Source organism: Pseudopipra pipra, chromosome 5 (genome assembly GCF_036250125.1).
Source record: "Pseudopipra pipra isolate bDixPip1 chromosome 5, bDixPip1.hap1, whole genome shotgun sequence".
Lineage (NCBI taxonomy): Eukaryota > Metazoa > Chordata > Aves > Passeriformes > Pipridae > Pseudopipra > Pseudopipra pipra.
Genome location: NC_087553.1, coordinates 24,235,109 through 24,259,589, shown reverse-complemented (window position 1 = coordinate 24,259,589; position 24,481 = coordinate 24,235,109). Strand labels below are relative to the sequence as shown.

Here is a 24,481-nt window from a genome sequence, read left to right as displayed (position 1 = left end):
GGGACATCCCTATGTGGCACACGAGGGCCATGGGAAAGCTGCCAGGAGGCCAAGGGGCAGCCAGGCCCTAAGAGATGAAATATTGGGCACATGAAGTGGCAGCAAGTAAAAATAAACCTTCCCTTCTCCCTCCCTGCCACAACACGAAGTGCCTTGTGCCGGGTGTCTCCCTGCCTCCCGAAATAATGCTGGGTGCTGCCACCACCCTGCACTGCGATGCTCTCTCCATGCCTCCGGTTTCCATGGTGACCACAAGGAATGTCGCCAGGGTGACAGGGAGGCAAGTGAGCTGGGATTTGGCATTAAAATCAAGAATTTGGGGTTGTTGGGTTTATTTTTCTTCCCCCTCTCCCCCTCCCCCTTTAGTTCTATTTTTGGGGTTTCCCTCTCTGCCTCTGCTGGTCTGGAAGGCTCCTCCTGCAGAGCCTCTGGGCCAGGCAACAGCAGCTCCATCCAGTGCTGTTCCCCACTTCTACCTGCCTGTGAGGCAATGGTGTTGGGATAAGAGGAACAAAGGGGGTTTCCTTCTTACTAAAACATTTGTTTCCTGCTACCAGGAAGGCTTCTGTGCTTTTGCCACAGAGGTGCTTGGTGCCCCCCTCCATTTCTGCTGCAGAATGTGGCTCAAGCTGCATCCAGACCTCCTGGGAGAGTGGGCAGCCTCAGGGATTCATCCAAGAGAGTGAAATGATTCAGCATACCTGGAGGGGCTGGGAAACATGGTGGGATTGAACACCATGAGCCACCTCTGTGTCTCACCATCTCTGCCCCCCATGACCAGGTCAGTTTGGCTGGGGCAGTCCTAAAGCACTGGTGGGGGACAAGGATGGGATGATTGCAGGAGAAGCGTAGAGGGAGCCTTGCAGGTGCTAAGAAGTCCAAATCTTTGTTGTCTGGTTTAAACACTCAAAGTCAGAACTGCCCAGGGCAGAGAGTGCTTGAAGGTTTGTGCTGGCTTAGCTGGTATCACAGGAACGTGGGACCATAGGTGTCCAAGCAGGGGCTGCTGGCACAAAGGTAGCACTTGTCTTCATTCCCAGGCAGGAGAGGGGTCAGGCAGCAGTTGCTCACCTTCCTAGGAGCTCTTGCTTCTCCCTCCCTTCCTTCCTCCCTCCCTTCCTCTCTCCCTTCCTCCTTCCCTTCCTCCCTCCCTCCCTCCCTCCATCCCTCTTTCTCCATTCATTCTTCCATTCATCCCTCCAAACATTCCTCCATTCATACCTCCAAACATTCCTCCATCCATCTCTCCATCTCTCTTTCCCTCCTTTCATCTATTCCTCTATCCATCCTTCCCTTCAACCCTTTCATCCCTCCATCCTTCTATCCCTTTGCCTCCCTCAATCCCCACAGCAGCATTGGGAAAGGTTGGCGGAGTGGGGCTATTTTTGGGAGCGTCTCCCTGGCAACGGCTACCACCACCGTCTGTGGTGGCTTTTCCATAGGTGCTAAAATATTCCACGCTTCTTATTAAAGACGGTGCTGGTGGAGACGAGCGGGGGTGGCGAGTGTGAGCCACCCCGCTGCTGGGGCCGGTGGCCATGGGGCGGTCAGGGCGTGGCACCTTGGGGGCACAAAGACAGCTGGGGGACAGTGGCATCCTTGGTGTGACATCCCCTTGTCCCTCTCAATGGCTCCGGCAGTGCCAGCTGCCTCTTGGCCATGCCGGGCTGCCACACCATGCACGAGGTGTAGCTATTCATCCTCTTGCTGTACAGGTGAAGGGAAACACGGTAAGGTCTTGTGGGGAGCCAGCAGTGAGGAGCAAAAGGCAGAGAAGAGGAAACTCAGCCTAAAGCCGAGATGACCACAGGATTGTGCAGGTATTTGGTGGCTTTGCCCACTCCAGGAAGGAGCAAGATGTCTCAGCAGCATCTTCATCCCTTTACTGCACGGAGGAGAAAGGCCTGTCACGGTGCCAGAGGGATGTCACGCTTTGCCACAGGGCAAATGGGCAGCTACTGGCCTGTAGCTCTTGGGAAGCAGCCCCATGGGCCCTAGGGACAGGGCTTTTGGGAAAGCAAGTACCCCTATGAACCTGAACAAAGTTCCCATAGGGATGGGTACAGAGGGCATGGACAGGCTGGCCCCATTCCATCCAGGTGCAGCAGCTCCCGGGGGTCCCGCCACGGGAGCAGGAGGGAGGAGCCATGAGTGCACTGAGATGAGCTGGCCCATGCAGGAGGCTGATGAGCTCGTGCTTTGCAGCTGCTCATCTGCATGGAGCTACCAAACTCACCCTCTGCTTCCCTGGTGGTAGCTTTGCCAGGTGGGAGCGGGCTTTGCTCACCACGGCAGTGCTCGCTGATGCCAGTGGGGGACAGCAGGCCCCACAGAGTCTTGTGCAAGGGGATCTTGGGATGATTTTAGGAGGGAGGGTTGTGATTTTTGCAGGATTGGAGTCCAGAGGAGACTCAAAATGTTTTTTTTTTATATTTTTTGACTTTTCAGCACAGGCCTTAACACTGAAGACAGTAGATGAGACACCAATATGGAAACCATGTCCTCAAACCATGCTGTCCTGGAGCAGGGCTGTCCCCAGGAGCCCGTGCCTGCAGCCACTGCCTGTGTGGTCAGGGCTCTCTTCAGCCTCCGGCTTCACTGCAGCAGAGTCCCCTGGCCTCTCATCACCAAGAAGTGACTTCTTCAAAGCCTCTGAGATGCTGCTGCCCATGGATACCCAGAGGAGGTTACCTGGACATGTTTCCTGGCAGGGTGGCTGTGCACTGTCCTGGAGCCCCGAGGGCTGGTCTCTCTGTGCCCACGCTCCTGTCTCCAGCATTACCCATCCCAGAAGGAAATCCCCAGGTCTATAGAGTGGGGAGGCAATGCCCCACAGCAAACACTCTGCATCAGCTGGGAGAGCCTGGTCCTTCCTCAGAGCGAGGTGTCAGCCCAGCACCCCAAATCCAGGTGGGGAAAAAACTCTGACAGTGGATAATTCATCCCTGTGCACCAGCCCAGCAGGAGGATTCACCCCCTTGAGGGCATCTGGTGGCCCCGCCATCCCTTCCCTGGTGCTGATGGTTGCTCTCGTCTCCCCCATGGTGGTTCCGCAGCTCTGAGCTCACATGCGAGGATGGGCTAAAGTAGCGGAAAGCTGTTGGATCCTACCACAGAGTTACTGACTTCTCAGCTACAGACTGCATAGCAATCAGCGAGGGGGAGAGGCAGCCAGGGAACGGGAGCAGAGCGCAAAGGGAGGAAGAGTGGAAGGGAGAGGGGGGATTTGGGGACTAGAGCAGGGAGGCAGCAAGAGACACGGGCAAATAATGCCAGAAAAGGAGGGAATCAGGCAGGAGGGGGAGACCTGAACCCATCGCCGAGCCACGAAGGCACATCAGCACTCCGTGGGATGGACGCTCCTGGGAGCAAAAGATTCTGAGAGGCAGAGGCAGGAGGAGAGCACTGGCGTGGGCAGGGCAGAGTTAGGAGAGGAGCAGGTCGCAGCAGAGAAGTAGCTCTTCGAGGGGAAAAAATAAACCTAAGCTGGAGGCGAGCGAGGGCTGCAGAGAGACTTCCCTGATTCCTCCGGTCTGGCTGAGACATTTCATGGTGAGATGGAGAAAACGTCCGCTTTCCCCTTCCTCTGATGTTGGCTAGGCACGGCTGGAGCAGGCAGCAGCCCTCGGCAGGACCCGGGTAAGAGGCGGTGCCGGGGCGCGCTGCTCCCCTCATCGGCATGAGACCGGGAAGGGTTTTTTTTCTCTTAGGAAAATAATGTATTGTTTCATTTGCGTTCACTCTGAGGAACAGCTATAAATATAACTTAGGGAGAGATGTGTGGCTTCGTGTGACTATGCCAGTGAATAATAAAGTTGCCTGTGTGCACGGCATATGCACATACAGCTACCGGGGTGGCCGTGGGCCGAGGGGCAGGGGTGGGCACCTGCCTGTAAACCTCCCCAACTTCCCTCCCCGCCCCTTGCCACCCTGACTTTGGTTGCTTTCAAGTAGCTTCTTCATTTTTACAGCTCCCCATGTTTCCTTAGTGTCTTCTTGCTCTGGGCTGGGTCTTGCTTACCTTTTTCCCCTGCTCCATGTGGGCAATGGTCCCAGACAGTTTACAGGGAAGAATGCAGCTGGAGATCCGTTTTCCAAGTGCTCGGGTGCAAATGGGGCTGAAGGGGATGTGTTGGTTCTCCTACTGCCTGTGGAGCTTTTCAGGCTCCAGACCTGCCCCTCCCTCCCTTGCCTTCCACCTTTCCTACTCCCAGCATGGCTGATCCTGCTGCTGGTGGTCCAACATTCTCCAGATAGCTGCAAAGGATCTTCTGCATACTGGGTTTGGGTGAAAGGAGTTCAAGAGGAAGCCATGAGCAAACTGCCAGAGAAACTCTGCCTTTGCTCCCTGTTAGCAAGGTCAGCATCCCCACCAGGGCACGAATGGGCAGGCAGGTTTATGTGGTGCTGGCAGGGTCCTTCGGATATTCCTGGTGCCACCTTCAGCCCACAAGGCCCTCTCTTCTGGGCCAAACACCTGGAGTCAAGCAAATCCCTCTGCCAAGAACCTGGAGATCCTGTCCCCACTGCCCCGTCTGGACTCCATCCATGGCAAAGCGAACAGAGGATCTGAGGCCTCTACCTTTTCCCATTCCTCTTTGTGGGGGGTTGTGCTGTGAAGGGCAGACAGTGACAGCATACACGGGGGATGCATGGTGAAGGTGATGTGGCTCCAAGACTACCCTTTACCCCTGCTCTGTGCTCTCCTTGGCTTCTCAGGAGGAGGCATCCACAGGGGGTGGGAGGTGTGGAGATGAGCTTAGGATCTGGGGCCACCCAGAGCCTGGGAGACGACAGGTGGGTGCATGGGGAACACATCTTGATGGAGACATGCAAATACGCCCCTTCTCCATTCACCATCAGAAGTGGGACGCACAGAAACCTGAGACACCCTGGCATGTGACCACCCCTGTTTGTGGCCACTGACAATAATAATAAGTACAGGGGAAATATGTGCCTTAGGATGGAAACATGAGTCTGGTGGGGACAGGGGGTGGTGGGGAAGAGGAGGGATGGTGAAGAATGACCACAGACAGGAGTAGCTGGAGAGGGCTGGTCCGGAGGGAAGTGGGGCTCCCACTGCTCCACCTTTCTCCTCTTCCATCTCTCCTCCCATTCGGGTGCCAAGATCAAGTGCCCCAATGTGTGGTGCTGACAGGGGACTGGCAGTGGTCCTTGCCCCTTGCAGCCCCCCACCGTGATTTTCAAGGAAAGCCAGAAAGTGAGGAGGTGGGGGAAGGATGGAGTTGTCTGGCAGGATGGATCCTCACTGGTCCCTCTGGCCACTTGGCCACCCCAAGCTCAGCTACTGGCCACCACCCTGGGAATGGCTGCATTTCTGGGGTGGTATCACTGATGGGAGGGTGGCAGCAATGGGGAGGAGGACATGGTGATGGATACCTGTGCCCGCCGTGTGCTGACATCAGTGCAGACCATAAGCAGAGCAGTTAATGGCAATCTGCCCTCAGCATGTTCCCCTGTCCTGTCTCATTATTGCACTAGGTTGGCTTAACCCGACAGTGCAGCCAGGAATCAATAGATGGATGCTGGCGTCTTAGCAATCGATCCCTTACTCATACACGCGGCTCCCAGCCTCCCGCTGGCGCTCGTTTTTCTGTGAATGGCAAGGACTGAGTGAAGCTGTCTGCGCTTGCCTCGCAGCACTGCGAAACTGAGTCAGGCTAAATTCGTGCTCCTTCACAGTACTGCCTCTGTGCCCCAGGGTGGAGGGGCCTCACATGGAGCCCCGGGAGGCACCGGTGCTGGTTTTCCTCCTCAAACAAGGTGGGTTTAGTGGGGATGGTTGGGCTTGAAGACTCTTCTTGCGAGAGATGTTGATTCTCTGTCTTGGGACAGACAGGGGGTGCCTTTGAGCTGGTTCTGACCCTTAGACCTCTCGGGCTTGTTCTCCGGCAGTGAAGATGGTGCCAAGGACCAGGCAGATGAGGGATATGAGCTGGCTGCCATGTGACCCTGCCCCAATGGTCCCACAGACCCATGCACCTCCATGCCTGTCCTCCTGGGAGCCTGGAAGCAGGCAGCTTGCTTCAGGGACAGCTTTGGCATTCACCCACTGGTTTATCTGGGGAGAAGATGCCTACCATCTCCTGGCACCAGCACCACTGCTGCTGTCATCAGAGATTAGGGAGCAGAGGGTGGAGAACAAGGTACCCTCCAGTCTGGCACTGCCCCATGCTGCCAGCCAGGGACTCCTGCAGCTACTTTGCCCATGCCTGCATCAGCCCCTGCCACCACGGCAGTGGGTTTGCCCCTCACGATCTGGACGTCTGTTTTATTTCTATGGCAACATTTCTCCCAAAACACTTCAGAGGGAGCCTGGTGCTGTGCGAAAACATGTGAGGCAGCATCCCCCATTCTGTCCCCTGCAAAAGGTTCAGAAAAATGACCTGACACTTCCCTTTGCCTCCCTCCTCACCTCCTTTCCTCCCTGGTGAGCAGCACCAGCACTGGTACAATGAGCTGCTGGCCTTGTCCTGGCTTCCTCTCCGCTGCCTGTTCTCCTTTTCCCTGCCTTCAGCTTCACTCTCCTCTCACCCGCTCCCTTTCTGCTGGCAGCCTGCCTCAGCACCCGTGCAGAGGGACCAGCTGAAAGTAGTCTTATAGAAAGTGGATGTCAAAAATGACTCTGCTATAGAGGAGGTAAAGCCCCGTGAGAGCTGTATAGATTGAACCCACCAGCAGCACAGTGACTGCGGGGGCTGAAGGGCACCCGGGATCCCAGAAGCTGGACAGACAGGCTCTTCATCCCTCTGAAAATCTCGATGGCATTATGAAGAGGCGGTGCTTGCCACGGGAGTAGGCACAGCGGCCCCAGAAGTCCTCTCCTCTCCTGTTCCCGTTTTTCCCACGCCATCAAGAAAGAGCCTCGTGTCTGGGTGGAGGTGACCAGGCAGAAGCTGCAAGCCGCACCGAATGCCAGCAGGAGAGAGGCAGGTGAGCAGGCAGGATGCCAGCAGGAGCAACTATTACAGCCTGGAGGAGCAGGGGTAAGACAGCAACCTGTAGAGATGGCGGGGGGATATCGCAGTCATAGCAGTGTGCAAATGCAGCCACCGTGTCCCACTTCAAACCATTCTCCCCAGTCCGATCCCATCCGCGATGGCAGTCCCTGCCGTGCTGGGGACGTGGGGAGCAGGTGAAGGAAGGGGCAATGGTCTCCATACTGCATGAGGTGGGCAGCACTTAGGCTTGACATCTTCTAGATGCATTTGTTAAACAAGACCGATCAAGCTGCAGCCATACAAGTCAACAGACCTGAAGTGAAATAATTGATCCACTCGCTGCGGGAATGCAGTTTTCCAGCTTACCTGGGATGCTCCCTTCACTCTGTTTCTGGTGCTTTTCAGGCATGGCTAAAAGGGAGAAGCGGGGACCCTCTCAGGAGAATCGTGGCTCTCTTGGGCTCCTTGGGCTCCTTGTTAGCATAGCAACAAAGGGTTTGAGGGGAGGTTGTTTTTTGCCTACAGCTGATGGGTTAATGCTCAGCAGCCAGGCCACGCTGGGAACTCAGCTCTTGTGCAGCAGCTGAGTGCAGAGCAGTGGCTGTCGCCTCTCTTGATCAGGGTCTTGGTGTGGAGCAGGCTGTGCCCTGGTTATTGCTCGCCCTTTGCTGCTGTCACTGTTGTTGTCATCATCCATAACCCATTTGCAGGCACCTGCCTTGCTGGGTGCTTGGCAGAGGTACTGCCCTCTCAGGAGTGCAACCGCAGCGGGCAGGCAGATGACGTGAGCCGCCCTTGCTGCCCTTTTGCTGTACACTAATAATGATCCCTTTCCCCTGAACAAGCCAAAAACCATCAAGAGGCCCTGCGTGGGCAACTCTTCTGGCCAGGGACTCTGTGTTGCAGAGATACCGGGGTACAGGAATGCTGCTGGGAAAGGCCTTTCATCAAGGCTCCCACAAGGCAGGGTGCTCAGTGAAGGATGTTCCTGGGATGGGGGGGTTAGAAGAGATGTCCTTTTCACTGGTGCAGTTATGCTGGGAAGCTGGAGGAGGCAACCTGAGAGCACTGAAGCTGCCTGGGATGTGAGGACCTCAGGGACACCCCAATGCCTTCAGTTTTTCAGTTCTTGTGGGTTTTGCACCAACCCTTTGGGGTCTAGTCCATAGTTTTAGCAGGCAGGCTGCTGGGGCATGCATCAGTCCACATGTTTCCTCAGGAGCAGGTGGGATGGGGTCTGTGCCCTGGCTGCCAAAAAAGCTCTGCTCCTTTTTGGCCAAAAAACCACCAAGGGAAGGCCAGGGGCCTTCTGACCGTTTAATTTTCCCTGTGATGCCAGCTACAAAGAAAAACACCCACCTACCTCACTCATCAAGAAGGGATTTCTCCCCAGCTGCTGTGCCAGCAGCATCCTTTCCTTACGATCCTGCTCAGCCAATCCCCAGCCCCTGTGTCTTGTCCCCCCCAGCCCCATTTTGGCCAGAGAAGAGTGGGTGAAGACCAATGCCAGTCCCACCAGCTCCACCAGACGGGGTATCCCCCATTTACTCCAAGATCCTGGGTAGCAGGCAGCTGTTCTTGCAGTGCCATTGCCTGGACAGTGCAACTGGAGCAGGGATCGCTGGGGTGGTGTGGGAGCAGGCAGAAGGTGATGCTGTCACCTCTCTGTGCCTCTTCCTGACTTTGTCATCCTGGGGACCTTTGTGTGGTTCCCATTTTTATCTGTTTTTTCTCCCTCTCACTCTTTCTCTCGTTCTCTCTTCGTTTCTTCTCTCCCCCTCCCATCAGCATGTGGGCTGATCACTGCTCAAACTTTTAATTCAGATGGTAATTGGAATAATAATACGGGCAGAATCCTTCTGGCTCCGTTGCTGCAGCTGGCTTCAGGGAGCTATGAATAGCTCTGAGTCACACACTGAGATGGTTTAATTTCAAATGATTTTGTTTTGTTTTCATATTACCCATCCTCAGGCTCCAGAGCTTCACAGGGGGGTAAAAATATCCCCCCTTCTCACTCCATCCCAAAATGTAAACCAGGCAGAGGTACATTACTAAAATCTTTTTTTGGAGAGGGAAACTGGTCAGCGGATCATGCCTTGAGGGGCAGATGGGGACTGTTGGCACTTAATCTATTTATAATTATTGAACGAAAAGGCAGAAGTGTGTATATAAAAATGGTATAGAGTTGATTACAGCTTCCTCCCCTCACCTTCCATATGTCACTTGCCTTTTTAATACGGTAAAACTCTCCTGCACGGTGACTGTGCCTTCGTGTGTGCCCATACAGTGCCTGGCACCCAGCCCTGCTGGCACGGACGAGCGAGAGCTCGGCCACTGACTCTTGTGGCTGGACAGCCCCACGGCACTGAGCTGCCTTATGAGCCCTGACATGAACACTGGGAATATTTGTGAGGAATAGGAGAAGAGATGGAGTTACAAAGATAATGAAGAGGACAAACCAAATGCTGTGGATCTGCGAAGCTCTGCAAAAGGGCAAAGAGGTCCCCTCTCGGCTGCGGGTGTTTCCGTCCTGACCCCCCAAGAGGCGGGAGGCTCATCTGCTGTGTTGTCACCGTGCCCAAGCTGGCAGGATGAGTCTGTGGATGCTGATCTCAAAGCCAGCCAGTGCTACACCACCTGTAATGGGGATAAAGGCACAAAGCGGAGCGCAACCAGCGGCTGCGGTATTGACCACAGACAGAAGGGAAGCATTTGCCAGACGACTCCAGATAAAGCAAAGACTAAGAGTGTAAAAATACTCTGGGATTTTTCCACCGTTGTCGTTCACAGTGTATGTCCCAGAGCACCAGATATGGTTGTTATAAAAAGAGAAGTGGGGGAGTGCTTCAGCATGGACTTTTCTGTTCTGTTTCATGAGATTCTTCCACTGCAAATTTAAGGAAGGATTGACAATATATGATCCATTCTGGCAGGGGCTGAAGAAAGACTGGGATGTGCGAGGCACCTCACTGTGTACTGGGGATGGAGAAAGGGAGGCATTGTGTCAGCACCAAGTGCCTTGACATTATTGGCCCACAGATCCCTTGGAAAAGGACAGCAACAACCCATCCCCCTGTGTCTACTCAGGGTCAGAGCAGAAGCGGGGTTGCAGTGTGGGCTGGTGCGATGGCTTGTGTTGCTGGAGCACAGTGTCACACGGGAAGGTGGAGATGACTGCAGCATCATGGTAGTGTCCTCAGCATTGCTCAATCTAGGACACAGGAGGGGAAAAGTGGTTGGGAAGGAAGGAGGGGCAGCCCATGTTGTGGGGCTGGAGGCGAATGTTGGCCCCTGGAGACCCACCTGGCTGACATCTTCAATGCTGCAAGACAGTGGCTGTGATGCCTATGCTGCACCAGCTTCCCACAGTGCTGCCAGGGTTTCCTCAGGCTATGAAATATATGGATATTCACATACACCAGGGACAGGGTAGCAGAGGGATGAAGAGGCATCTCACCGGATTGCAGTATCCTGCATCTCCCAGGGTGCCCCATGCTGCACCCACTAGCATGGTTTCATCTGGCTCCCCAGGAGTTGGCACTGACCCCACAGCTTCCTCTTCCATGTGTGGGTCCCAGGCAGTAGAAAGATCCTTGGATACGCTCTGGGATTTCCATCTCTGTCCTCAGCTAGGCTTTTCTCCCCCTTGTCCATGTTACAGGCAGTGTCTGTTCAGAATGTGAGTGTCACCCCCTTTTTCTAGAGACATCTCTGAGCCTTCCCCTTTCATCCAGTTTGTGTTTCAGGTTTCCAAGCTACAAACTGTGTTTCCAAGCTTCCAAACTGTGTTTGCATAGGTTTTGGCCTCCTGGTAGGGCCTCTGGCCTTGCTGAGCTGGCAGCATCCATTTTGCAGGCAGAAGTCAGTGGTGGCCCTGGGCCACCAGCTGCTGAGGAGGGACAGTGACATCTCCAGGGGGCTAATGCAAATGTTGGCACCAGTGTGATAGCAGTCCCAAGCTCAGGGCTTCTTGCCTGCCTGTTTGTCCTTCCCATGGTGGCACCACGCACTGTGGGGGTGTGTTGAGGTAGAAGTGGGAAGTGTGTTTATTTTCGTTCGTCTCCTGGCTTGTGCCGCTCTGAGTTTGTGACACTCGGTATTACTAACACTTCCCTGTGCCAGCTGGCAGCAGGGAATGAATCAGATTGGCAGCACCACTGTGTGGACCCCTCATTGGCCATCCAACTTGGAGTGATGCCTCTGGCTGGTGATATCTCTTGCCCCTGTCCAGGGTGAGCCCTGGCACCAAAATGCCAGTGGCCTGAACTTGATAGTGGCAATGTCTCAGTACCCTGTGGGCAGAGTTGTCCCCTCTGACCCATGCTACCTGCCAGGGGCTGGATGGTCCCTGTCCCTCCTTCATGCTGTAAGTCTCAGGTGGCTTCATGACCCACTCTCTGCCCACTGGCAACATCCCCAAGTTGGGGTCTGCTCTGCAGCCAGTAGGATAGTTTATCCTCCTGCTGTCAAAAAAAGGCTTTGCAGTTGTTGTGGTTTAACCCCAGCTAGCAACTAAGTTATCACTCAGCTGCTGGCTCCCTCCCCCTGTCCTCAGCCCCTGTCAGGAGGAGAATTGGAAAGAGAAGGCAAACCTTGTGGGCTGAGAGAAGAACAATTTAATAACTGGAACAACAACAACAACAAATTAATAATAAGAATTGTAATAATAACTAGTGGGAGAGAGACTAACAGGATCTAAGAGAAAAAAGTGATGCACAACCCAGTTGCTCACCACCCATTGACCGATGCCCATCCCATTCCTGAGCAGTGATTGGCCCCTTTAGGTAAATCCCCCAGTTTATATACTGGGCATAATGTTCTATGGAATGGAATATCCCTTTGGCCAGTTTGGATCAGCTGTCCTGGCTATGGTCCCTCCTGGATTCTTGTGCAGTTCCTCACTGGCAGAACATGGGAAATGGAAAAATCCTTGGCTTAAAGTAAGGCACTACTTAGCAACAACTATAACATCTGTGGGTTATCAGCATTATTCTCATACTGAATCCAACACACAGCACTGTACTGGCTACTAGGGAGAAAATTAACCCAGTCCCCTCCAGAATCAGGAGAGCAGTTGATTGTTTCCTCCCCCCCCCACCCCCGCACCACCCCCTCCACTCCCATTCCTGACCACTCAGTATCCATGGAACTCAATGACATCACAGACCTTGGAATGTTGGTTGTTCCAGCTGTTGTCCAGAGCCAAAACATAGAGGTGTCTGGTCCTCCACTCTCTCCTGAACTCCCTCCTGTTCTAGACGGAGGGATTTTGGTGGCTGCCTCTTCTCCCACAGGCATCAGTGAGGCTGCAGAGGTTGACACTGCTTGTCAGTGTCACCGGCCTGCGTGATCTGGGCTCCAGGAGGATAATTTGGATTCTCCCACTTGCTGCAGCCCAGAGCACCCTGAAAAATGTCATGGCCACTTGGCATCTCTGGGCCAATGGTGAGTGTCTTACCAGAATCTCAAGGCTTGGAAGATGATGATGATGACGACAGTGACAAATTCAGGTACTCCTGCCACTCTGCGCATTCTTCACCCCCGAACAAGAGCAATGGCAGCTTAGATGACAGTCAGACAGAGGATCTGAGAGAACCCATCCCATTTTCCCTAACTCCCAGGCACTCTAACATGGTGGAAGGTGAACAAGTGGAGCTTGAGGAGGAAGATCAGGAGTTTCAGGAACCATTTTACAAAGACCATTTTAAAAAGTCTGACAACTCGTCTGGAGATAAGGAGCCCAGCCCGACCCAACATTTTCCTGGGCATCGGGGGTCACCTGGTCTCCAAAGGGCCAGTATGGCACCGTGTGGCTCCCAAGACTCTTTCCAGAGTAACACAGACCAGCACTTGGAGATGGAGGCCGCTGCCCCACAGGCCCATGCCAGTGACCCCTACGTGGGGCCTTCACAGTGCACCATGGGAGCAGAGCCCTGCATGCTGCACAAGGAGGCCATCTGGGACAGGGATTTCCCATCCCTGCAGCTGACCTACAGCATCCTAAGGGAGGAGAACAGCATGATCAGGGAGGAAAACAAAGTGCTCAAGGATAAGAATCTCGCACTCGAAGAGGAGAACTATGTGCTCAGGGAGATTTTCTACGGGCTCAGGGAGGACAACGTTGTGCTCATGGAGGAGAATGTCATGCTTAGCGGGGAATACAACATGTTCAGGGAGCAGTATGACAGGCTCAAGGATGAGAATGACACACTCAGGGAGGACAATGCCACGATCAGGAGAATGTTTAAGAACTTCCAGAACAGCTTGGAGACCCAGGCGTGCATGGTGTCAAGCCTGCAGGAGCAGCTGAAAACTAGCCTGGCTGAACGGAAGAGGGAAGCCCGAGAGCTCGAGTCCGTAGTCCAGCAGACTAAGTGTAATCTCCAGCTAATGACTCAGCGGGCTCTGGATGCAGAAGGAAACATGGAGAGGCTGAAGCAGAAGATCTTTATTCTCCAAGGACAGCTGGAGAGATCCAAGCTGAAGAATGAAAACCTGAGAGCAGACCTGCCTGGGAGCAGTGAAGCACGACTTGGACTTCACGTGGCAAAACCCCCACAAGCTCATAATGGGCGCAAATGGCTCCATCAGGCAGCTCCTGCCTCAGGAATGAAGGTTCTGCCTGTTATTGCTGAGGTCCTTGAATCTACCAGCAAAATTCTCAAATTGTAAGCAGAAAAAGACCTATGAGTGCAATTCTGTGTGAGTTCTATGGATGAGTGTATGAACTGAGATCATGGGTCTCCTACTTGCAGCTATTTGCTGTAAATAAAAGCATTTGCTTTTCCATTCTCAAATGTGCTCAGACTGGTAGCCTTTATCCTTTGTGGAGATACTTTCCTTCTGATTAAGTATCAGTTGCAGGTAGTTGTAGGTACTGCAGAACCAGCAGCAAACACTGCCCAGGCTCTGAGCTGCACGGTCCAGCTGTGGTGGGCTCTGCGCAAGAGGCTATGCCACAGCTGTGGCTGACGTGAACTCCTGTGTGGGAGCCAGGAGGAAGCACAACAGCACAGGATGCAACGCTCTTAAACAGTGTGCTCATCCCTTCCCATGGCTGTACCAGCCACAATCAGAGATGAGCAAAGCCCTTGTATTTCATCTTGCTTCCTTTGCCCCTTCTTGGAGAGGTGGGAAGGGTGAGGAGCAGAGATCCAGATGCTGTTGCACGTGGTTTCAGTGAGCAGAAGCTCCTTCCTTCCTCTTTCTTTGGAGCTGGCTGCTTTCTGGGCCACAAATTCAGTCTCTAGAAATTGTGCACCTGTTCCTGCATCTGGGGAAAGAGGGTTGTCGGTGGTAAGAAACCTCTGGGAAGTTGTGAAGTCCTATATGTGAGCTGTGGCAGTGCCTTCCCTCCCATACTGATGTCAATGTTGGATAAGGATGACCTTGGCATATGCAGGCTGCCTAAGGAAGGTGCCAGTTGGAGAGGATGCCCTTCCTCTCTTGGCTGGGGCTGGCATAGAGGGGTGTACCTACACTGCCCGCCTTTGTCGCCTCCCAGAGACATATGGGAGCCTGTGGCCCAAACTCACCATGTAATCACTGAGGTTGCATTTTAGCTTTATCTGAGCAGGATCATCTGTGGACATGAAGTGACCTTTCTTCATCACATCAACATTTCTGATTCATTCAGGTTACCAGCCCCAGGTTCTGCTGTAGGTTTACCCAGCTAACAGCAAAGTTCCTGTATCTGGTCAAACTGACCCTCCTTAAAGACTTGGATGCTGTAGGGTAGTGAAGGGGTGGGAGCTGGCAGAGTTCAGTGCCAAAGTGCTTTTTTCCTGATGGGAATTTTTGGGCAGCTGCTTACTTTTGCCTCTGTATGGTGAGTTGTGGATTACAAGGTTGTTGTCTTCTCCTGGTCCCATAATACCCTTGGGTCTGAACAACCATGTTTGTGTTGCCACAGAGCTTAAACTGCCTCAGTAACCAGGAGGAGAAACTGCTGGTTAAACTTCATCCTATCAGAGGTGTTGTCTGAAGCTCCTTACTTGATGCTTTCCAGTCTGTGCTCCTAACTGGGGAAAGCTGGTGGGCTCCCTCAGACACATGAAGCCCCATTCTGCAGCACTAATGACTGAGACAAGGATGGTTCTCACCAGCTTTTCCATCCTAGACAGTACTTGCTGTTCCTCTCTCCTATCCATGCATGAGCACTTACAAGCAGATCTAAACTTTAGATTTGACCCCCAAATCTCTGTATTTGTCCCATATCTGGCAAACACTAGTTGCTCACCAGTGAGGCTGGGAGTAAACAAATTAGCTGGCTCTGTCTGCATCCTGTGCTCTGCGCTGGCTGCTGTAATCCAAAGACTACATAGCAGGATTAGCATGGGTGTACAAAGCCCTTCCTAATCTGTGAGTCATTACCCCTTCACTTCATTTCACTTCCCAGCAGCTCTGGGCAGACAGATAGGTGAGCTCTTGAGTCTTTGGTTTCCGCATTCTTCCATTCTGGGAGGACTGGATTGAGACATAGCACCTGCTGCACATCCTCCCAGGACTCTGCTGCTGAACTGCTCCTTGGATGCTGTACACAGGGCATGTGCAAGGTTTGTTTGCTCTAACCGGCTTCTCCTTGGCTACCCCTAAGCCTTTCCTTTCCATCAGTTCTCGTTTTTGGCTCTACCACTTAATTTTCTTCTTTTCTTTGAAACAGGGGGGATGTTCTGTGCACTCTGGAAATAAATCCCCTCTGGGTCAGGCTGAGTTGATGGGATCCCTGGGGGCTGCTGTGCATGCCCATGCTTTGTTAGCCATTGTGTGTGAAGTATTTAGCCTGGCTGAGCTCTCGTCCTGGTGTAAGCTCTGATATTAATATAATGGCTCAGGGTGAGGGCCCTGTGAGCTGCTCAGCTGTTGTGCCCTTGGTCTGGAGAGCAGTGACCAGCCAGCCCTGCTCCCCTGCTGGCAGTAGATGTTGGGGAGGGCGGGGGCTGCGGGGCCGTGTGACCCAGTCTGCATCCATCAGCTCCTCACCTGACTAAGCCAGGCTGTGGCACAGTGCCCATGGAGACCTCCAGACCCACCCTGAGCAAACAGTTGTGAGCCCTGTGTCTGCCGCTCTGGACTGGGACGGGTGCTGCCAGCGGAGGTTCTGACTGGGCTTTGCTTTGTCCTTCTCTGCCAGGTGTGTGCCAGGAGCACTTGCAATGGCAGTGCCAGTCCCAGCTCACCAGAGGTGAAACCTGGAGCCACCTTGTCCCATGTGAGTGCTGCTGCATGAGTTCCTGTGCCATTCCAGCTCCCGTGGCCCCCTGACATCTGATGATACAGTGAGCCATGGGCAGCGTCCGAGTCAACAGGTGAGTAACCCCCCTGTCAAGGACTGCTGCTGCCCTGGGTGGCCTGGTTCTCATCATCTGGCCCCTCAGGCCCTACCTTCAGCCTACCTTCAGCCTACCTTTTGGTATATTCTTCTCAAATTACCTGTCAGGGTCTTTCCCTTTCCTGTTCCAAGGTGTGACTCCTCTCTCCTTCTCCAAACCAAAACATGCTGTACATAGGGGTAGTGCTTGGAGGAGTACTATTGAGGAGAAGCAAAGCACTGCATGGTGCTGGATCAGAAATTACAGATTCCAGGAGGGCTGCAGAAGCCACATGTCCCCAGGAATCACAACTCCAGCCACCAGATCTTCCCTTCCTGTGAGATGTGGATGGGTGTCTTGAAGCCCATGCTGGTGGACTCCAGCTGATGTGCCAACACTATGGAGTGGTAGGGAGACACTTCCAGGGTCCTGTGAGGCTGCAGCTCAGCAGGCATGAGGGCAAAGTGGTCTTGGCAGTTCAATGCACTCTCTCGATTTCCTCAGTGGTCAGAGCATCTTCTACCATCACATCTTTAAGGAGTATCTGCAACTGTCTCAGCATCACATGAGGGGCAGCGTCAGAGCCGCCTGCAAGGGAGGGGAGCCAGAGGGGTAAACGCTTCCCAGAAAGCATGTGTAGCTTCTGCCAAGGAAACTGCCAGCACTTTGACTGTTGATCTCCAAATTACACCTTTGGCCTTGGATACAGGATGCTGGAAGCCATGCATGTTGCTGTGGCAACAGAATTGTCCTGAGTGCAGGAAGTGTATAAACATTGTCAGCACACACCATGAAATCAGTGAGCAGAGCAGAGGAGAAAATAGAAACTCCCAACCTTGCATAATATCAGGGCCAAAATGTGGCCAGGCAGTGGGTGCTTGCTCCCAGGCTTCCTGGCTATCCCAGCCACTGTCAGGTTTCAAAGACTTGTACCTCTCCTGACCACAAGGGCTGGAAGGTACCACAGAGGACAAGCTTCTGCTGCTTTGCTGCCTTGTCAGGACCTTGCTAGATACAACCTCCTGGCAGCAAGACTCAGCAAATATTGCAGCTGACCTCCACCAATTTGGTCAGAGAGGCTCCATGGTGCAATAACCAGTAAAATGTGCTGTTGTGAAATTCAACAGTACTCTAGCCCTGTGAGCCACCCGCATGTCTCCTGCCCTTGTTGTCTCAGTGAATATGTGAAGTTATTCTTCACATATTTCTGATGGAAATGCCTGTTTCTCTTCTTCCCAGATACAGCATCGTCTCAACTGAAGAGGATGGACACAAGGTCTCTGCACTGGGCAGCATCAACGGGCACAGCCGGAATGGGAAGGGCCACGCTCCCCAGCGGAAGCACCGCAACCGTTTTGTGAAGAAGAATGGCCAGTGCAACGTCTACTTTGCCAACCTGAGCAACAAGTCTCAGCGCTACATGGCCGACATCTTCACCACCTGTGTGGACACACGCTGGCGGTACATGCTCATGATCTTCTCGGCTGCCTTCCTGGTCTCCTGGCTCTTCTTTGGCTTCCTCTTCTGGTGCATCGCTTTCTTCCATGGTGACCTCAATGCACCAGCTGTGGGAGGTGGTCCCTCTCTCCTAAAGCCCTGCATCATGCACGTGAACAGCTTCCTGGGGGCTTTTCTTTTCTCGGTGGAGACACAGACAACCATTGGGTATGGCTTCCGCTGCGTGACTGAGGAGTGCCCGCTGGCTATCATGGCAGTTGTGGTCCAGTCCATCGTGGGCTGTGTTATTGACTCCTTCATGATTGGCACTATCATGGCCAAAATGGCAAGGCCCAAGAAGCGGGCCCAGACCCTTCTCTTCAGTCATCATGCAGTCATCTCCGTGCGGGATGGCAAACTGTGCCTCATGTGGAGGGTGGGCAACCTGAGGAGGAGTCACATCGTGGAGGCCCATGTCCGAGCCCAGCTCATCAAGCCCTACATGACAGAGGAAGGGGAATACCTCCCCCTGGACCAGCGGGACCTAAATGTGGGCTATGATGTGGGTCTTGATCGTATATTTTTGGTCTCACCCATTATTATCGTTCACGAGATTGATGAGGAGAGCCCACTCTATGGGATTGGCAAGGAGGAGCTGGAGACAGAGAACTTTGAGATTGTGGTTATTCTGGAGGGGATGGTGGAAGCCACAGCCATGACCACACAGGCACGAAGCTCTTATCTCGCTAGTGAAATCCTTTGGGGTCATCGTTTTGAACCAGTTGTGTTTGAGGAGAAGAACCACTACAAAGTGGATTATTCACGCTTTCACAAGACCTATGAGGTAGCTGGCACACCTCGCTGCTCAGCCCGGGAGCTACAAGAAAGTAAGATGACTATCCTACCTTCTCCCCCACCTCCCAGTGCCTTTTGCTATGAGAATGAGCTGGCACTTGTCAGTCAAGATGAAGATGAAGATGATGACGAAGTGGGTGTGGTGTTAGGGGGCAGCACCAAGGAGGAGGGAGGTATCATCCAGATGATGGATTTTGGAAGCCACCTGGACCTGGAGCGGCTCCAGGCAACTCTGCCTCTAGATACAATCTCATACCGCAGGGAGTCAGCCATCTAATTCCTCCAGTCTCCCCATTCCATTCCTATTGCCCACAGTCTCCTCTGTTCTGCACCCGTACACTGGATAAGTTCCTTGACCACCAAATGATATCTCCCATGACTGCCTCTCAGCCCCTGAGTACATCAAGGCCTGGAGCTGCTCCGGTATACTCCCCTTCCTATGAAGTCATACTGCTTGGAAGAGGAGTGAGGATACACTACTCTTCCCAGGTATGCAGTTTATACTAGGATCCCTTTCCTGCCCAGAGACAGGAGAGCAGCAGGCCTGATTTCTTGTCTCTGGAGAGGTGACAGGAGTCCCTGCCTTCAAAGGACAGACTGGGACCTGCAGCAAGTGCATCTGCTGCTGAAGCAACAGCAGACTTTCTGTCCCCTCTCGGTACGGGTAGGCTCAATGGCTGTCAGGGGTCATGGCCATCTCTAGGAGAGGAGCAATTCCTAAGCACTGACCGGACGAGGATGGAAGGGAGAGTTCAGGACTCCTGGAGGGAGTGGGGAAGGATCTCAAGGGACAAGTTTACTTGCATGTTTGTTGCTTGTTGCACACGACTGTCTCTTTGTATATAAAACAGAAGAAGAAATGAAATCCATATTCTTCCACTGCAAATGTGAAGGTAGGAGACAAGGACATACTACATAGCCTACTCTTGGCTTTTGGTATCTGTCACCTCCAGAAGCAGCTCAGCTCCACGGACTCAGACCCAGTTCTCCCGGTCCTCTTGAAAAACACATCCTGCTCCTCTCCTGAAACGCCTGGCGGAGGAGGCAGGGCCCAGTTCTTGCCACACTCAGACTGCTCCCTGGCACGGCACAGCTAGGATGACAGACAAATGACCTGACTGAACAGCAGACCCTCCACTTGCTCCTTTCACCTCCTTCATTCTTCTCCCTGCTGCCATCAGCTGTAAAACTGAATTTGTAACTATTTATTTTTAATAAAGTCTAATATCCCAAGGGGAGGTTTGGAAGCAAAGGACAAATCCCACGGCTGCAGCCTGGTATAGAGACTGATGAGGGTTATTAGCGCTAATGTTTGCTGTTTATATGGTGTTGGAGCCTGAAAGCTCCAGCACAAGGGCTCCCTTGTTCTGGGCCTCCCTGGTAAAGACCCACAATAAGACACTCAGAGAATTTGTTAGGGGAAGAAGGTCATACAAATGTGTGTACAGAGGGAATCATTTGCATTAAAATCACCAGTAGGATGGGTCAAAAAATTCTGCTTGCTTCGGAGATGAGAGTTTTGCCCAGGGAAAAGTTATAGTTATGCTTGATAAAGAGGCAGAGATGTGCAAGACATTGGTCTAGATGGAAGGCCCAAAAAACCCATAAAAAAGTCAAAGCCTCTTTTTTCGCTAGAGGCAAGTAGAGGGGAAATTAGGGAGGTCGTCAACCAAAGCTAGACTTGTAACATCACTTTGCTGTGATTTCACAAAAGAAGTGAAAACCTGATGAGCCTTTTCCTTCAGGAGCAGCAGAATCACCCCTTCAAAACTTCAGATGAGATGAGGGCAGAAAGACAAACAGGGAGCTCAGGAAGCTGCTCTGGGCACCCAACAGATGTGCTACAGGGGGAAAGGCTGAGGGAATTATGTCCCACCCAACCTCTGACCTAAAAGCAGAAAAACAGAGTCTCAATATCTATCTGGAATTGGTTTAAGAAGCAACAGAAAGAGGGGAAGAAGCAGAAGGATAAGGAAGGAAATAGCAGGACTGAGAGGAAGAAGCAGACACAGCAGGCAGGTGGCACAGGAGGAAGGGGAAAAGAGGAAGAGGAGGTGAGGTAATATGGAAGTGCGTTTCAGAAAGAGCACAGATAGATTAATAAGACATGTCTAGACCCAGTCACGGCCGTTTCTCATCACAGGATGTAGGTTCTGTGGGGAAGCAGCTCTCCTCTCCAGGTTGTTCCATTCACTGGAGTAACTCCATTCAGCACCACTCTCCAGGCCTGGCTATGCAGCCAGTCTTCTACCCAGAGAACAGTGCACCCATCCAAGCCAGACAATTTCTCCAGGAGAATGCCGTGGGAGACAGTGCCAAAGGCTTTACTGAATTTCAGGTGGACTATATCCAGAGCCTTTCTTTCATCCACTAAGCATGTCACCTAGTGACAGGAGGTAGGAGGAGATCAGGTTGCTCAAGTGGGACCTGCCTTTCCCAAACTCATACTGGCTGGACCTGATTCCCTGGTTGTGCTGCACATGCTGTGTGATGGCAAGGTGGTTTGCTCCATGACCTTTCCTGACACTGAGGTCAGGTTGACAGGCCTATAGTTGCCTGGATTCTCCTTCTCGCCTTTCTTGTAGATGAGTGTCACATTGGCCAACCTCCAGTCACCCAGGGCCTCTCTGGTAAGCCAGGACTGCTGGTAGATGATAGAGAGTGGCTTGGTGAGCTCTTCTGCCAGCTCTCTCAGTACCCTTGGATGAATCCCATCCAGCCCTGTTGACTTGAGAGTGTCTAAGTGGTGTAGCAGGTCACTGAGCATTCCCTCCTGGATCATGAGGGCTCTGTTCTGCTCCCTGTCTTCCAGCTCAGGGGGCTGGGTACCCTGAGGACAACTTGTCTCACTATTAAAGACTGAGGCAAAGAAGGCATTCTTCCTTACTCTGTAGCAATCCTTGGCTCCAGAGCCCATCTGCCAGAGCAGTTTGCCTCAGAACCTTCACCGAAATGATGGATACACCCAGTTTTGAACAGCCACCATCTCTCCCAGCTCTGCCAGTTTTGAGGCAGAGCTGCCTCTCCTCAGAGCTCCAACATTCCCCACTTGAGAACTGGGGTGCCTCTCTCAGCGCTAATTTCAAAGGTTTGCTGGTTTAGGAAATGAAGTCACTCCCTCCTTTCATTATTTACTTACTTCCCCCTGAGGGAATAAGCAGGGGCTGGTATTGATCTGGCTTTTAATACAGCTTTCAGAGTTGGGTGCCTGCCACTGGCCATGGCAGTGGAAACAAACTAATGGACCGAGAGAGAAGGACTTTGCGTGCGAGGACACGGGCATTCAGGACACAGGCTGAGGTGGTGGCCTCCAGGAGAGGAGGAATCCTCATGCCTGGGCACCCTCCTCACTGACATACAGCATCCATTGGAGGCAGATGGCACTGCTTGGTGGGACAAAGTGCCCACTGCCCATTAGCTCTTGGGAGGCTCATCACCAAGGAGTGAGTGTCCAGAGATGCCAGGCAAGGATGGTGCACCAGGGCCATGGGCATGCACAGCTGGAGTGGCTGAGGCAACAAAGAGGTCAGCACTGCTGCTCCTCACATCAGCTGGTGTGGCTCTTGGGGGAAAAATGAGAAAAGGTAGGTAAAGCTGAGCAAACAAGCATCATGCAGCCACGCTGATGTTCCATCCCCCTCCATGTGTCTGAACCTGCTGGCCCTTTCCATGTCATGTTTGGCATCACAGTGGAGAAGATACTGAGGCATTGAGGAATATTCAGTTACCTGCTGTTCACAATAAAATTGTGAGAAAGCTTTCAGTGCTGTCAGATCGTTAGAGAGGAGAGAGAAAAGGGGGCTGAGAGGAGGGGGCGGAGGGAAGGAGAGGAACAACCAGAGTGCGAGAGAAAGAGATGATGGGTAAATCTCTGCCCACCAGACACTCTTCACGCAGCTGTGCTGATGTTGCTGCACACAGCTCCTCCAATGACATGGTGCAGTCACTCCAGGGACTGTTTCTGCAAGTTGCACACATGTCCACAGGCTTTGCTGATACACAGCTTCTGCACAGGAACTTCTGTACCTGCACACTAAAATCACAGAGTACCCATGTCCGAGTACACACTGCACGTACCTACATGTGTGTGCCACACAATGGGGCATAATCCATCCTCCACCACAACTTCATCCCATAAACACCCAATGCCATACACAAAAATGCCACACAGCAGCAGCATCTCAACAAAAGTCTTCTATGCTGGGAATTCTCTTACGTGCCTGTGAAAAGCCACCAGGATAATACATCTTGGAAGGCTGTTTGCTATAGAGGAGACTCAACATTTTCAAGGATTCTTCAAATCAGCACTCTGAGACATTCATAATCATAAACACACCAAATATTTTATCTTTTGGATACAGTATGTGTAGCATCGTCTTTCAGGTAGATGACACCTCCTTGCCCTGTGTTCTCCAGAGAAGATATCTCTATCGAATGACAGAGCATGATGTCCTCCAGCTTCCTCCCTCCTCCAGGGTCTGATGGAGGGACCACTTTCTCAGGACCTGCATCTAATCCCAAGGGGCTGGCAGCTTGCTTTTCAGGAGGAAGACGCTGCTTCTTTGTTTATTCGACCACAATCCATATTTCTTTCCTCTCTTCTGAACTTCTTACTTGGCTCATTATTGAAAGCTATTCAAATACCAGAAATATAATGGAGAGAGGAAGGACTTCTTCCCTATGAATAAGATCCAGGCACTGGTTCAGTTCCTCTACCCCATGACAACTAACCAAGCTGTTGTCACTCTTGCCAGCTTTCAAATGAGTGTTGTTGTTTGAAATGACACTTGAGAAGCTTGTTTCATGTTTTATTTTTGGTGACACTTTTGGACAACCCTTTTAAAAAGAAATCATCATTGGCACCTTTCAACTCACACAAAACTTGCTCAGTGAAACATTTTGATACACACTGCAACTAAAAATATTTTCAAGAAACAGAACAATAATCTCAGCTGGGGAGAAAATGGGTTTGGATTTCCAAGGTTAGGAAATGGTGTTGAAAATGTCTGTGCTACTGAACAAACGTGGCAGTTTTCAAACAGCTCGGTTTCATTCCGGTTTTGCCCAGGAGTGGAGCAGGGCACATGGCACTGCCCCAGCAGCTGAGTGCAGGCTTGTGTCCTCTGCAAGAATGCCTCCTCTGTTTGCTTTGAGCTTTAGCATCTCTTCTTTGCCTTTGCAGGAAGGCCTGAGGTCTCTCCCAGCTTTTGGACAGTGGCCACGGTTTTAAATATCACCAAAAAAACCCCCAACCCAGTAAAAAAAAGCCTTACCTTCCCAGGCCATTAAGGGCTTGCTCTTGCCCCCGCGAAGTCAGTGGGACTTTGGCATTGGCTGTGATAAGAGCAGAGCTGGGCCCTAATGGAGCATCACTATTGGAAAACCCCGCGGGCGCCGGCCCTGTGCTAAATCCGCAAAGCCAGGACGGACTATTGCTGCACGCGCAGGAGGGGGAGAGGAGGGAAAGCAGCCTACTGGGGTGTTGAGCGCATGGGGTGGGGTAGGGTCAGCTGGGGCAGCCTCGCTGGGGCAGATCGACGGGACAGCAGAGGGATGAGGAGGCAGGGAAGGCAGTCTGTCTCCGCAGCCACCTGCGACACGGGATCCAACGGCCGGGGTTGTCACACCAGCGGGAGATGAGATGGCAGCCAGTTCTTGGAAAGGCTACACAGGCTTCTCCTCCTGCCATGGTCAGCAGGGTGGGGGTCCTGCCCTACCCAGCCCCGGTGTTTTTCCGCCTGCAGGACGAAGCACAGGGAGAGTGAGTGGCACTGAGAGACTGTAGAAGCCCGGGCATTGCCTGGCCTCAGAGCACCATCTAGAGCTGAAAGCAAGGCTGGCATCCCCGCGGGTCCCGGCGTCATAGAATCATACAATTGCTTGGGTTGGAAAAGACCTCTAAGGTCACCGAGTGCA

At 52.7% G+C, this 24,481-nt stretch overlaps 2 protein-coding genes across 4 annotated transcripts; both read left to right on the top strand.

Moving 5' to 3' along the window:
• The first annotated feature begins 649 nt into the window (after positions 1-649).
• On the top strand, positions 650-22,325 carry KCNJ4 (potassium inwardly rectifying channel subfamily J member 4). Of its 2 annotated transcripts, XM_064655093.1 has the most exons (5): positions 650-781; positions 1,716-1,820; positions 2,449-3,639; positions 16,096-16,270; positions 17,513-22,325. In XM_064655093.1, the coding sequence occupies exons 4-5, from the start codon at positions 16,248-16,250 to the stop codon at positions 18,840-18,842; spliced, it is 1,353 nt and encodes a 450-aa protein (XP_064511163.1). In that variant the 5' UTR covers positions 650-781; positions 1,716-1,820; positions 2,449-3,639; positions 16,096-16,247; the 3' UTR covers positions 18,843-22,325. The 2 variants fall into 2 exon arrangements, with proteins under 2 accessions (XP_064511163.1, XP_064511162.1); XM_064655092.1 differs by lacking the exons at positions 650-781; positions 1,716-1,820; positions 2,449-3,639; positions 16,096-16,270 and adding an exon at positions 17,116-17,231.
• Positions 11,793-13,759, top strand: LOC135414378 (endosome-associated-trafficking regulator 1-like). Of its 2 annotated transcripts, XM_064655095.1 has the most exons (2): positions 11,793-12,472; positions 12,584-13,759. In XM_064655095.1, exons 1-2 carry the CDS (start codon positions 12,375-12,377, stop codon positions 13,632-13,634), a joined length of 1,149 nt encoding a protein of 382 aa, XP_064511165.1. In that variant the 5' UTR covers positions 11,793-12,374; the 3' UTR covers positions 13,635-13,759. The 2 variants fall into 2 exon arrangements, with proteins under 2 accessions (XP_064511165.1, XP_064511164.1); XM_064655094.1 differs by having other exon boundaries at positions 11,797-13,759.
• Positions 22,326-24,481: the final 2,156 nt, after the last annotated feature.

What these genes read in the sequence shown, in the direction of transcription:
- LOC135414378 (XM_064655094.1), top strand. Translation starts at nt 12,375, where the DNA reads ATGTCATGGCCACTTGGCATCTCTGGGCCAATGGTGAGTGTCTTACCA.
- KCNJ4 (XM_064655092.1), top strand. Translation starts at nt 17,131, where the DNA reads ATGTGGCCAGGCAGTGGGTGCTTGCTCCCAGGCTTCCTGGCTATCCCA. An exon ending in CTGACCACAAGGGCTGGAAG is followed by an intron (nt 17,232 to 17,512) that starts GTACCACAGAGG and finishes TCTTCTTCCCAG; the next exon opens with ATACAGCATCGTCTCAACTG.